The sequence below is a fragment of the Passer montanus genome, unplaced genomic scaffold (genome assembly GCF_014805655.1).
Source record: "Passer montanus isolate IOZ18808 unplaced genomic scaffold, ASM1480565v1 scaffold50, whole genome shotgun sequence".
NCBI lineage: Eukaryota > Metazoa > Chordata > Aves > Passeriformes > Passeridae > Passer > Passer montanus.
This window is the reverse complement of record NW_024369930.1, coordinates 3,517,894-3,532,458: the sequence shown is the minus strand read 5'-3', so window position 1 is coordinate 3,532,458 and position 14,565 is coordinate 3,517,894. Positions and strand designations below refer to the sequence as shown.

General features: G+C 40.3%; 1 protein-coding gene across 3 annotated transcripts in view; it reads left to right on the top strand.

Annotated features, from left to right (window-relative positions):
* Positions 1–2,538: 2,538 nt before the first annotated feature.
* The window catches only part of LOC120509259 (guanine nucleotide-binding protein G(i) subunit alpha-1), a 32,927-nt gene continuing 20,900 nt past the window's right edge, over positions 2,539–14,565 (top strand). For all 3 annotated transcript variants that reach the window (XM_039723696.1, XM_039723695.1, XM_039723694.1), the window contains exon 1: positions 2,539–2,957. In XM_039723696.1, the coding sequence (XP_039579630.1) occupies positions 2,840–2,957 (118 nt within the window). In that variant the 5' untranslated portion in view covers positions 2,539–2,839. The remainder of the gene's footprint in view (positions 2,958–14,565) is intronic.

The window sequence follows — 14,565 nt, the reverse complement described above, 5'->3', positions numbered from 1 at the left end:
CCTGTTTTTTTGTAATATTGTCCATGTACAACCAGGTACAATTTATCCACAGGGTTGTAATAGGAGAAGGTAGTAGAAAAGTCCTAATTATAAAATAAAGTGGGCTTGGGTTAAATAGAACTAAGAAGTCAATCTTTATTTTTAAGACTAAGCTATATGTGCAAAAGAGGACATACTATCCAGTTCTGTTTTCCAGATACAGGGTGATAAAAAGAAAAGGAACTTGGGTCTGTTTCATGCTTTTTGCCTGTGAATGTAGTGACAGTGTTAAAGGGGAAAAAGGACAGAGAGAACACCCTAACAAATACTCCTGGTCAGAAGTATAGAAACGTGTGCTCTATGCATATGATTAAATGAAACAAAATCCATGCAAAGTTGAGGTGTCCTAGTTGTAGTATCTCCATTTCTGTAACATCTGCCACTCTTATTATCACATTATTTCCACCTACCATAATCTGTTTACTACTTTCTTATCCCTTAATCTGTACTTTCACTTACAAATACCCTAACCACGTGTTGTTTATCTCAGAAATCATTCTTTATCCTTGATTTCCAAATGAGGAAAGTATCCCTAAGCTTATTAATTTTCATCTCCACTAACTCTGTTCTCTGCTGAGCAGCAGTTGATGTTGCTCCCTCTACCACAGGAAAGGCCAGGAACCCTAAAACAAGACCAGGCTTCCATTTGTGAGCTGAACTGCTTTGTAAAAGCTTTTATCCCACGCAGTACCAGGGTGGAAGTCTGCCCAAGAAAACACAAAATGGACTAGACAGCACCTGAACAACTCAGGAGGGCAGAGAAGCAATGAACACCTCTCAGGTGCCCTGGCATTCTCCATAGCAGTAGGACAAAGAAGATAGCCAAATAAAATGTCTCAGAGGTCTTATAAAGTCTTGAGAACTGATGTACTTTGGGGTTTCTTTAAGAAAGAATTCTATAATCATCCTTTGCTAGGACTGAGAGCATGCCTACGAATCAGAGGATGTGAAAAAATGTTTAAGTTGTAGTTTGAACGTTATCTGCTTCATTTTTTATACCATTACTTATGGTTTATTCATTGTCAGCATCCAAAGTCCCCTGCAAAGAAGAAAAAACAACACATCCAATAAAAATAGAACATTTGATACACTTTTCCATTGAGTATTACAGGAAAAAAGCTTTTTAATTTGCTAAGTATAGTAATAGCTGAGTCTGACTTAAAGTCTTTGCACTGTAATGCTAAAACACCTTCTGTTCTGTAAAATGCTGCTCTTTTTGAGCTCATTCTGGGGGCAGAAATTATTGAGATTCTATAGAAACAAAAAATCCTAAGGACTCACTGGAAAGATGAATCTTAATTTAACAGATTTGCCTTGTAGGCTTTTGTGCCTTATGTTTTGACTGAAGTTTTTGCTGAGATTCATGAAGTTTTATTGGTTGTGCACAGTTCTAGCCATGAATTTCAGCGAAATCACAGCTTCACCCCATCAGTGCTCACCACACGGGGCTGTGGGTCCCAGTCACACCGCAGCTCAGCTGGATTATCCCGAGGTCCCTTCAACCCCATTTGTTCTGCGATCCTATTATCGGGTAACGGGATCTTTCTTTTGCAATCCAAACAGCGCAACATGCGCGTGGTGGGGAAAGACTTGTAAACATTGCACGGTTTCCTTCGGGGTTTTATAACAAAGAGCAAAACAAGTCATAGAACAACATCTGACAGGTCACAGATGTGCAGACAGACCCACGCCTGGGCTCTGAGACAGGGCAGAGAACCACAGTGGGTCAGACTGGACGGGAACACAGCGGGGAATCTGTTCCAAGCTCCCTGCTCCAGCAGGGTCATCCCAGAGCACAAGGCCCATGGGACTGCATCAAACGGCTCTGGAGCATCTCCAGTGGGGAAGGCTCACAGCCTCTCTGGGCATCCTGTTCCAGGGCTCGGTCACTGCTCAGTGAAGCTCTCCCTCATGTTCAGGCAGAACTCTGTGTTTCCGATTTCCCTCTCACCTCTCGTCCACCCGGAACAACCCTGCTCCATCCTCCTGGCACCCTCTCCCCCATTCAAGTACTTATATACCTGGATGAAGGAAGGTGCATCAGAAAAGAGAGCGGGATGAGCGGCTTTGAGCCGTGAGGTGGGAGGGCTCGTTTGGCTTTGGGCTTGTGGGGTAAAGCACTGCTGACCGACCAGCCCAGGCAAGAGCCCGGCTACTGCCCGTCCCGAGGGCCGACTGCCAGCACCCAGCGCCAAAGGGGCTGCACCCCGAGGCGATTCCCTGAATCCCGGCAGCGGGAACAGCGGGACAGACGGACAGGGCGGGAGGGGACGATGAGCTCCGCTCATGCACCCCCCACCGGGGTACCCCAGTGGCACAGCCCAGCCCGGCGCTCCCCCGCCCCGCGAAGCAATGGAACCTCCCGCGCGCCAGCCGTTTAAATTCGAGCCCCTCCCCGGCCAGTGCCCGGGGCTCGCGCGCGCGGGCGTTACGGGCCGCGCCGCTTCCAGCCCCGTTCGCGTTCCGCTCCCGCCGTGCCGCCAATTCCAGCCCCATCGGTCCGCCCGTCCGCAGCCCCGCTGTCCCCGCTCCGCCCGTCCGCAGCCCCGCTGTCGCCGCTCCGCGCTCCCCCGGCCGAGCCTCCCCACGCCCCTGCCTCTCGCTGCCTCCCCTCTTGGCCGTGAGCCGAGCCCGGCGCGCGGTACCCGCGACGCCGCTGCGCCCCAGGTGAGGGAGCGGGGGAAGGAGAGAGCGAGCGGGCAGCACTCGCTCCCCCTCCCTCCTCAGCGCCTCCCCGCCGCCGAGCCCCGCCGCTCCCTGCTTCAGTTCTCCCGGCGGAGCCAAACAGCCCCTTCCCAAGATGGGCTGCACGCTGAGCGCCGAGGACAAGGCGGCGGTGGAGAGGAGCAAGATGATCGACAGGAACCTGCGGGAGGACGGCGAGAAGGCGGCCAGGGAGGTCAAGCTGCTCCTTTTAGGTAAGGGATGCCGTGAGGGGAGGCTCCTCCTGAGGCAGCCGCTCTCCGAAGCTCCCTCGCTTACCGAGGGATATAGTTTTATAGGAGCCCTCCGGGCTGGGCGGGGGGCGGTGCTGCCCTCGGACCCCGGGGTTCGTGCTCGGGGCCCCGCAGAAGTTGCGGGGTCGCGGGAGGCGCTGCAGCCTCTCGGAGCAGGTGGGCGCTTGAAGGATTCGAGGCAGCGCCCGGGGAAGCGGCACGGCGTGGGCTGTCCGGGCCCTGACTTCCATGGGAAAGGGATAACGCCTGGAACTTTTAACCTGGATTCTCTGTTCTTCTTTAAAAAGGAAGGAGAGGTTACATTAGGAGGATATCTACTCTTAATGTTTCTTGTATAGCCGAACAACTCCTAAAGTGTTGCTACGCGAGTAAAGTGTAGAAAAGTGTCAAAAGAACAAAAGGCGAAGCATCATTTAACTTTTGGGCGGTTTTTTTTTTTCTTTTTGTTGTTTTTTTTTTTAAACTTTGTGGACCTTGCATGTTTCTGGGATCTTACAACGGGAAATACCACCTTGATGGAGCTACTACATGTATAATATAATGACTTACAGCGTGCCTTTGTGTGTTCTTCAGTTTTGCTCACAAGTACTTGAAGCTTGCCTTTTTGTGTGCTTTAAGATATCCGTGTGTGTAAAGATAAGGTTATTTTAAAAATTACAAGAAAAAAGGAAGTGAGAATTTTAATTGGAGTACACTTGTTCAGGGCTAAAACTGCTGTAGGCTGGGGACAGCTGAGTTCTGCAAGATTTGCATTGAATTAATGTTGTAGGAAGTTTCGCTGTATATTCTGTATAGCTAAGGCAGACTGGATCTAATAGCGAGTTAAAATAGCTGTTGAGTTGCATCTTCCCTCTCAGAGGTGACGTTTCAGGCAAACTTTAAATGACGCACAATATCTCACTCCCCTTGTCACTGATTTTGCTCTCCTGTAGTGCTCTATTCACTGCAAACGTAGCAGACCCTTAAATAACTTTCCTTTGCTAAATTCTAAGATGGCTCCAGAAAGGGACCAAAGACTGAGCAAATTTTATTGTAGATGAAGAAATTAAACAAACCTAGAATGGGAAAAACAAAGATCCTAAAATTATTTTCGAGATTTAAAATTTAACTTGTGAGATAAGCCAGAAACAAAAGCTGGAATTGTTCTCCGGGAAATGGAAGTGCAAGCTTATTGGTGGAAACCTATATCTGTTAGGTTTTGGGCTGGTACTCTGCCTAGTCCTGAACACCTTTGGAATCCTCATATTGTTGTTTGGAAAGGTTTTCCTGTATGTGGTAATAGCAGTACTGCAGATATTATTGCCTTTTTAAAAAAGTGGCAAGGTAACACTTTGTGTCATCTGGAAAGGCATTTGAAATTAATTTTCAATTTTTTGCTGTTCTGTGTGGAACTTGTAGTGCTTGTAGTTTGGTACTTGTTTTCCTAATTTTCATCATAATTCTTGGATACAGATGATGTCTGTTTAAAGATGCTTTAAACTTAAAAATGGATTTTGTCACTATTTTATTGCTCTTGCGTACCAAGTCCTATGTTATGAGCTTAAATTTTATAAATTCTGTTTCTAAGGCTGTGAAGCCTTTCTGCTGGGCACTGATGAGATCTAAGAACATGGAACAAATGGTCAAATACGTGTGGGTTCTCAGGGTGTTCTGAGCAGCAGCGCTCTTGGGTTAGCATTTCCCTCTCCCCTGCTGAAAAGAGGTGTGAGGCTGGCAGCCTGGCTTCTCCTGGGACCAGTGCAGGGATGGCTGTCAGACAGTGATTACCTGAATGTTCAGTGAACTCTGGATGAGGTTTTGTGCATACACCCATGGATGCATGTATGTATTTCACGTGTTTTGGAATGAAAGCTTTAGCCCTTCCTCTTCCTTGCAAGTCTGTCAGGTGTCTTGAATGTGATGTGAAGGCTTTATCTGGTGGCAAAAGTATTTAAAATTATTTCCACTAGAGTCACTTTCTTCTCACCACTCACGTTCCCAATTGCTTGTTCAGCCCACATGTCATAGTTTATCATCTACTTGGTTGTACTCCTCCATCTATTTAAGGGTTTGTTCTGCTAAAAAGATACTGAAATAAAAGGAAAAGTAAAAACTGTGGTCTGCTGCCAGGAAAATGCAATGTGTGAGTGGCATCTGACACCTTGTTTATGTAGAAAAAGGCCATGTAGGTGTACACCTATTACTATTTATTATAATTATAATTGACCCATTAAATTGGATTTACTCCAGCATATATAAAAATTTTATTTTTGCATGGTGATTAGAGAATCCTACTGAAGTTTGAGCTAGAATGCTCAATTGAGGGAAAATGTGTTCATAAAATCAATTGATTTCTGGACTGGAAATTAATTTATTCCATCATATGCTTTTCTATTTTTTTATCTAAAACAGGACATTGCAGGGATTTAATTGAGAGATGTGACATTGCTGTACCTGAACCATCACTGTGAACAAAATCAGTGATCCATGTTAGATATATATTTTGTTTTCCTCTCTAGGAATAAATAGATATATTTAATCTGCCCAAAATACTATTGAACTGGATTGTCTAAGTTGTCATATCTGTAAATTGGTTCATCACTTCATAAAATTTTGAATGCAGGCATTAGGAATAAAAATACTGGATTCTAAGCATTATCCATGTATAGCTATTTTCATCTTGTAATTCTGTGCACTTCGATGTGCTCTCCCAACAGCAGGAGAGCCTTTCCTGGACAATTTCTGAGAACCATCGTTCTTAGAACTAAGCTGAATTTGATCTTGTAGTTGGTAAGCCAGATGGAAAATGCATGTTTATACATGGGGTTTGATGATTTTATCTTCTAAAACCATTACATAAACAAGCTTATTTACTTTAATACTATTTTCAATCAATGTGTAACTTAAGTTTCATGAGAACGGAACAAAAAATATAAGTGCAATATAGTATATTGGCCAACACTAAAAGTTCAACATACAAAAGTATATACTTTTTTGTTAAGCAGTTTATTTGTGACAAGTTGGCAGTTACTAAACTTATGTATCCTAATTGAAGTAGTATTTTCTTTTCTTATATTTTCTATTTTTTTTAACAGATATATACTTAGTGTAAGATTTTTGAAAAGCAGTTTTTATTTTGGCTGGCTTCCAGGCAGAGAAAGTAGTAGATCCAAGTTGTTTTTTTTCTTCCATGGTTCCTCATCTTAACTTTGATTATTCAACAAATAAAAATTCTAGTGAAGCTTGAATGAATGTAATTCTGCTTATGTTGGGAGGTGGTGATTCTGAGTGACCAGTCTGTGGGCTGTGTTAATAGACATGTGATCCTGGTCAAGTGTGCATCCCCAAGCACATTTCTGTTGAATTAGCCAGAGCACATAAGACTGAATTTATGCCAGCTGCAGGAGAACAGGCAGTACCTCATTTAGTAGAATGCCTTCTGGTATGAGGTTAAACTCATCAGGTTTTATGAATACATTCAAATTGGCACCATGACTTTATAGGATTAGCACTTTGTCTTTTGAGTTATCACATCCTTCACCTAGCATAGCAAATTTGGTGTTAATGTTCTTTGTATCTTGGATGAAAAAGGTAATGGATGTGTCCTAAACATTCTTTAGGAACAGCTCCTGGGATCCAGGAAGTCGCAGGCCATGCGTTGGACAGCTGTCATTGTGTGTCTCCTTTCTGGATAATCACAGTTGTAGATGGAAGTTCAGTGGATACCTTCGTCCTCATGACTAACAGAGGCACTTTTCTGTTCCTGAATAGATCCTTGTGATTCATACTGGAATGTGTGCATGTCATGTTCTTAAAGATAAGTGACATTTAGCAGGCAGTGCTGCATTTAATCTTTTCCATTGCAGCTTCCTGTTCCTTAAGATGGTAACTAGAACAATTCTATTTAATTGTTTTTCTAGTTCTTCACATCTCAGGCATCTTTTTCTGTCTGCTTTTCTTTTGTTCCAGACCTGCATCTTTCTGTCTGCTCAGCCAAACTGATTCCTGCTGCATACTCATCTTTTCAGCAGCATCATCCTTACAGTGCTTGGCAGTACCTGGCTTCTTCCAGACCCCGTTGCACATTGGACTGAAAAAAAATATGTTTATGCTGCTTGTACCATTACTTCCCTTGCTGTTCCTCCAGAATATTCTGTTTCTCCATGCTTGCAGACAAGAAAGACTTTAGAAGTCTGAACTTAAGAGAGCTCACAAAAAAGCCTTTTTCTCACAAACAAGTGTGGCACATTTCAGAGTTGTTGACCTTATCTTCATAAATTATGCCAGCCTGGTCTAAAACATTTCTACCAAACTATTTCCTGTCGTGCCTTCAGAGACAATCTACAGATGCTTACGAAGTTCACCTCTTATTTAAAAGCTGATTTCTGATACCTAAAAGAAGTGTTTAATATTTGAGTTTGGCTGTTTGCTTGTTGGTCTTGTCTGTGTTAGTGTGAACACCCCTGACCCCCAATCCTGCCTGTCTCCTTAGATTTAGCAGGAGTTCTGAACTAGGAGCTCTCTTGCATTTTAATATGGTACAGTTGGACTCTGCCAGTCAGGATGTTACTTATGTGGAGTGACTAGATTCTCATAGTGTAATAATCCCCTTGCTTTTGTGAGGGGAGACTCAGGGGTGTGCAGAAAGCACACCCATTTAGTTATGGGTGTGTTTGTACTACTGCAGTGTGAGTTCTTTTAGGGCTGGCTCCATCTATTTGAATGGTGGTGTAACAGTTCACAACATCATAGTATCAGTCTTTAATGTGTTTGTAGGCTTCAGTACAAATTGTCTTTAGTGATTTCAGGTCTTCTGCTGCATTATTATATTCTTTTTGGAAGTTACTTTATAAGATCACTATTTATGATTATATAATGATTTTAGTTCTTCAGCATTCTTAAGACAAAATTCACTTCTGTACCAATTGTTTTAGAAAGGGTTAAAGAGAAACTATGCATTGTGTGCTCTCTTGTGATACCAGTAGCAGTGACTTTTATGAAATCACTTGCTTTTATAAAATCTTGATTAAAAAGTCTAGTTATGTATACATAAAAATTAGTTACATTGTACCAGGTATTAAGGATTTTTTTAATATTTTGAGAGTTAGAAAACATTTTAAGCTTGAGCAATGTTTTTTTTCAACTTTTCATTCAGAAACAGTGTAAAGCTGCTGCTGTGTTCTTTCTAATTGGAGGCTCTAGTAAGGTACTTTCTGGTTAGCTGTCCACTCCCAGCAGCAGTGTACCCCAGCACCACTCATAAATTTTCTAATAAACTAACAGTGTAAAGCTGCTGCTATGTTCTTTCTGAATTGGAGGCTCTAGTAAGGTACTTTCTGGTAAGCTGTCCACTCCCAGCAGCAGTGGTACCTCAGCACCACTCATAAATTTTCTAATAAACCAGGATGTAATTAGTGTTTTACTTTCTTCTACAGCACAGTTTATTGTATCATCATTGTTATATATGACGGCTTATTTTCTTTTAATTATTACATTACCAAAGTTGTTGTGGATTTCAGCTAGCCTCCTTTTGTGGAGTTATTTTTAACTCACATCAGAACTAGACTTTACAGCGTAGCTCCCTGCATAGTTGTGTTGGCACAACTTGAACTTGGGGCTTTGTGCTGTAGTTAGGCTGTAGTGATTTATATGCTCATATTGCCAAAGTGGGTTGTTCTTTTGCTGCCACATTTTACCCTTTAATTGTTTTGTCCTCTGAGAAGGAATAATTGAGTAGCCAGCATATCCTAAAGTCTGGCTAAATAATTTGAAACCAAGCCATGAGTCCAGCTCAGAGGGCATAAAACTCTGAAGTCAGTTTTGCTGTCTAGCTGATGGATGTCTGCAGTGTTTCCTGTAACATGCTATCTGGTAAATGTTGTGGTACAGCAAAACTGGATGTAGAAAATAGGTATTTAAGATGTTCTGTTAAATGTGAGGGTGTTGTTTTGAGGGTTTTTTTGCCATGGAAACACTGAAATAAACATCTTAACTGACTTGATAATTAGCTATTAAAAATTTGCATGTTTTTTTCCCAAGATGTGTATAGGAAAACCTATTAATATAAACTTCTGATTCTGAATCTTAGTCATTGTCCAGCTTTTACCTAGGTTTGCTGTTCTATTTCTTCCCCTTGTTTGCTCAGTGCCCTACTGTTACCTCAGGCTTTGTGCAAATTACACAATTATTCTGTAAATGGAACTCGGTTGGGCTTTACCTGAGAGATTCTGTATCCACAAAGTACTGAAGTTGGTAAGATATATAAAATAGTTGGAAAAACCAGAACTTGGGATTTTTCTCACTCAAAACTTTTCACTCTTAAAAGTCCACTTTTTTTAGGTGGCTTAACTTAGTGACATTTCTGGGTGGAAGAATAACTGAGATTTTGAAATTAGACTATTAGGACAAAAATAAACTGGTTTTGCTGGGACACTTGTGTACCAGGACTGTATGCTTCTGCGATAAGAGATCTGAGCTCTTCCTAATGGTAAATATTTTGTTCTCCTTGAGCATTAAGTAGGAGCAGACAAGACAAAATAAGATTTCTTGGCAAGGATGGGAAGTAAAGGAATGATTTTGTAGACTAATTGCCCATATTTGTGACTGCTTATAGTCCTTTACAGCACAGGTGTAAGAAGTATTAGGGTTCGGGATTTGGAAGATGCTTCCTATCATCACGGCTTTGCCCTTAGAGCTGTGGAGCCGGTTTCCAGGTCTCTGGAGTTATCTATAGCTTAAAGTTTATGGGCCTAAGTATCACCTCGAGTCACAGATACCCATCTGCACCAATCCTTGATTTGAAAGTGACCTGTTGAGGTTAGATTTTTGACTTGGTTTCTTTTTGGTTCAATTGCTGACTACCCCTTCCTTTGAAACATATTTCTGCACTATTTTTTAAAATCACTTTAGTTATAATTCTTTCAGGATCTTGGCTATGGGGCTAATTGACATAAAGCAATTAAGAACCAATTCTTTTAATAAGAGACCTGTTAAATATGTGATAAGCAAGTAAATTGATTTTCTGGCTTTGGTAATTGAAGGGTCATTGATGCTTTAAATAAGACCACCTCTGGTATGTTTTGGTAACAGCCTGATAATCAAGTTGCTGTGTTGACTTACAGGTGTATGCTTACATGGGTACTCAGTGTTTATATTTACCAATACATGTAAACTTCAGTAGTGTATGTCCCTGTAAAATTGATACTGAAATTAGAAAATTGTGGTTGTGAAGCAACTTATTTAAAGGAATCAACACCATTCACTGTGGACTGGACTTCATTACTTTTTCAAATACTCTAATTAGAAATGTAGTGTTGCCTTTGTAGTGAGTAATATACTTAGCAAAGGTACCTGATAAAATCTTTAGTGAAATATAACAATATCTGGGCAACCAGAATGGACGGGAAGTCTTTACAATCATTGCTCTAAGCAGATTTTTTTTATAGAAGTAATCGATGTACTGTAATGAAAATTCCTGTTGAAACTGTGAAGTGGGTTTATAATTAATAGTCTAGAATTTAATATGACCTGTTTCTTGAATTGAAAGTAGTGGTGCAAGCAAATGGCTACCTGTAATCCCATCTTCCTTTTGAAAGTTGATAAAATAACTTTTTGCATGCGACCTTGGGTTTTTTACATGGACAAAGCTGTTGTAGTTATTTGAATCATGTTACAAGTTTTTTATTGGTCACTGTTATAAGGACATTCTGAATCTCTGGGGGTTTTTAGTAGTTTCCAATAAAACTGAAGAGGTTCTTGCCTACTTTCTAAATCTGTACTGGAATGCTGGAAATAAGCAGTGGATGTTGTCTTACAAGCAGCAGAGCTGTTATAGGAGCTCTGTCTTGCTAAAAATGAAAGTGCTCTTGCAGCATCTGGCTGAATGGCTCTGCCCTCTCCCTGTCACTTTTAAATGTTTAATTCAGTTTGTTTGGGTTTTTTTTTTGCTAGTTGAGTAGTCAAACTGGCTGTCCTGATTAGACTTAGTTTGCTGCTAGAATGGTCAATTCAACTGGTATTTCATAATGGTCTGATGAGGACTTGACTAAAAGCATAATGAGGAGCAGAGGTATGTGCTGGGTCTACAGAGAGTGCTGGAAATGCAGAGTAGCAAGTGGAGGGGAAAATGGATGCAGAATGGGATGCTTTCAATTTCTGTATTTCTGTGTCACAGTTCACTGTAGAATTGGATTAGGAATAATGTGAAATTTGCAGGACTTGGTAGACATGTTAAACTCTATTCAAAACCCACTTTTTAAAGACTTATTGCTGCAATAGGAGATAGAGACAGCCCACGTTGAGGAATGTGCTTATTGCCAGTTATAGGTAGGAGTTTCTTTTCTTTCCAAATCCAGGGAGCATCAGATCTGTGCTTCTTTATGCTCTTTTATTTTGTAGGTTGTAGGCTTGACTAGGAAGAATCCTCTTGTACAAAGGATTCTTCCTAGTCAAGAATCAAAGCACTTCTTGGTATGCTCTTTTATTTTGTAGGTTGTAGGCTTGACTAGGAAGAATCCTCTTCTACAAAGCACTTCTTGGCGAAGAATGGAAGATGTTAGTGGGCAAGAAGTACAGCTGCCAGCCCAGTGTCCAAACACTGGAGAGACAGTAGAGAAGGGAATGGAGACAACAGTAAAGATGTAATAATATTAAAATAGAATGCAGAGAATACGGTGTGACTGCAGTTTTGGAATGCAATTTTGAAACTTGCTATTACTGGAGATGTGTCATGTAGTAAACAAATTGGGAGTAAACCAGACAATGGTTTGAGTATTTATAGATTTTATTTAAATAAGTGTTATTTTGAGTCTTGTTGATTTCATATTTTATACATTGCTGAACTGAAGGTAAGTTGAAGTCTGATTGAAGTGCTGACTGTATTCTTGATGCATTAAATATCTCTTGAAGCATTTTGAAAGTGGATTTCTCAGCTGTATGCAGATCCTTAATAAATCTGGTAAACTCTTGGCCAAACTGTTATATTCTTTCTAAAGCATATAAATGCTTAAGCATAAAGCTCTTAAATCATTGACATGGATCTCTTCTAATATGCTTTAGGGCTGCAGTGTTAGCTAGCAAAAGCTGTCATCCAATTCCTAGATGAGGGTCTATTTATACTATTTATTTATATGTTTATATTACTTATTATATTATTTTCTCTATCTGCTGTTCTGGTACATAGCAGCATTTGGGTTTAGGTTAGGTCAGCCTTTGATTACATACCTGTTTGAAGCCTAACACCTGTTTGTGGAGGTGTCTGTCTTGCTCCTTGCTTCTGGGATTATTGGGTGTATTGGAGGGGGTTGAAATTTTTACATACTTCAAAGCTGTCTCAGTTTAATATGAGACCAGTTAAATACAAATTCTTTTTAAACAACAACAAAACTCAAAAAAGCTGTGTTTTTTAAGTACTGTTTACCCTACTTCAGGGCAGTTTTGTGTGCAAAATGCATGTTCATGTGACGAAAAATAAGGTGAACTATGCTCATGAATTTTCATTCTTGCTTCAAATACAAATAGGAGTTATGAAAACATTTGCATTTAAAAGAAGTTGTTCACTGATATCCAGGATCTTTTTACATTTTAATCTGTCACTTGAAGTCCATCCAAGTTCTGGTGGAGTTGGTGATATTGAAGTGAATTTAGGTCAACTATCAATATGCTTATTCTCCTTAGTTTTGTAGATCTTAGTCCTTGAGCTACAGGATGAAAAACTCTTAAGTTAGGTGTGGATGAATACTGAAAATTTACATGAGCTGAAGCTTATTGCTTTGTTTCTACAATGATGGGACAGCTTTTAGTGTAATTGCATTTTCCCTGGTATGAACTTCGATGGTACCCATTTATCACATTTGCAGCAAATGCTTTGGTGTTATGTAACAAGTAGAGCTTTGATTAAATCAGTTGAGATTTATGTGAGAGATCTTTTTCCTCTTTTGCTAGAAATGCACACACAGTTTTCTGACTGCCCCAGCTCTGCAGTTACATAGTTATATGTGGTAGCTGGGACAGTAGGTTCTGTCAAAATGGTAGATAAAACAACAGTAGTGTTGTTCTGCATTGGAATTGGGGCCTGCAATAAAAATACGTTGTTATTCCAAGTTGTTTTGTTATATCTCTCTGCCAGAACAGCCTCCATAAACTATGCCTTTGTTGCAGAGAAGAATTTTTTATAAAGCATTTTTGGTTATGATTAATGTAAGTTTGCTCTGGTATCTCTGAACCTGCCATCTTTGCACACTGTATTTATAGCATGGTGCACTGTAAAAGGCCATGAAGGCCAACCACACTGTGGAGAGCAATGTCAAGGCACTGTGGTTTTTTGGAAGGTTTATTAGATATATATTTGAAAGTCTGGATGAGGCATGCTGTACTCTGTTGACAGAAATTGATGGTAACTCTCTTGATAGACATTGTAAGAGTAAAGTTCTTTCTGTTGGAGCAGTCAGCATTTATCTCCGAGATTGGGCTCACATACAACAACCACTGAAACTCATGTTCAAGAAGGTCTTGAATCATGTTCTTTCATACCATGATTTGAAACAATTATGTAGTAATTGTTTCTGAGCACACTACTTTGTATGGAAGAAGAAAGCCACTTGATTTTTTTTTTTTGAGTAGCAAATTTAAATCTTACTTCAGTTTTGTAAAGCAGATAGTTTTTTGCTATATTGAAGTTCCATTCAAAATACTAACAAGTTTTGAAGAGGTTTCAAGTATTTTAGATGAGAGTAGCATCGATGTTGGGCTTTGATACATTTAAGTAGCCAACTGCAAATCTTAGCAAGCTGGTGTCAGTATTGACATTTTAGATGAACCTGAAGCCACAAATGTTTATCTTTTGGTGATGTTCCATGTAGCTGTGAGGCAGCAAGCATCGTTACCATGTGGTATTCATCTCCAAAGGTGCATTAGCACCTGTGTTTAATTTCTGGCATAAGTGAGAGGTTTATTTCCAAGCCTTTGATTCTCAGCTTGTCGTGGTCCTGCTGGGTTTGGCACTTCACACAAAGGAAGCTATGCCTCTGTCTTAATTGAAGGAAAAACTACAATGGTACTGTCTCTGTCTGAGGCAGTGATACTGGTGTTTAAGACATCTCCTGTACATTCTGAACACATTTTTAAAGTAGTTTCAATTCCAAGGTGCCACATTTCCTTTTGAATGTTTCACAAAATTTCTGAAATATGACACTTGGCATTGTACTGGTGCTCTCCTTTAGATTGAGATGACTCCCCAGTACATTTATGATGTAAGTGATGCACATAATGATAAAAGGGGTCCTACTAGGTAGCAGTAGCAGGAGCTAGTGATTTCAGACAGCTGAGGAATATAGAAATGTGTTTGAAGAGCTAGGCAGAATTTGTATGCAAAAGCTGCATGCATTTAATTTTGTATGGTACATAAAATTGCACATAATTTCTGCTAGATGTCTCCTTATCATATGATGGAATTCTAAGCAAAAAGAACACTTCATAACACTTTGTCATAAAAAGATATGAAGCACTAATTGAAGATTACAAGTAACTCAAAACTCAATTCATACTTCTAAAGATGTGAATAGAAATTACCTTAAGGCTTGCAAAATGGAGT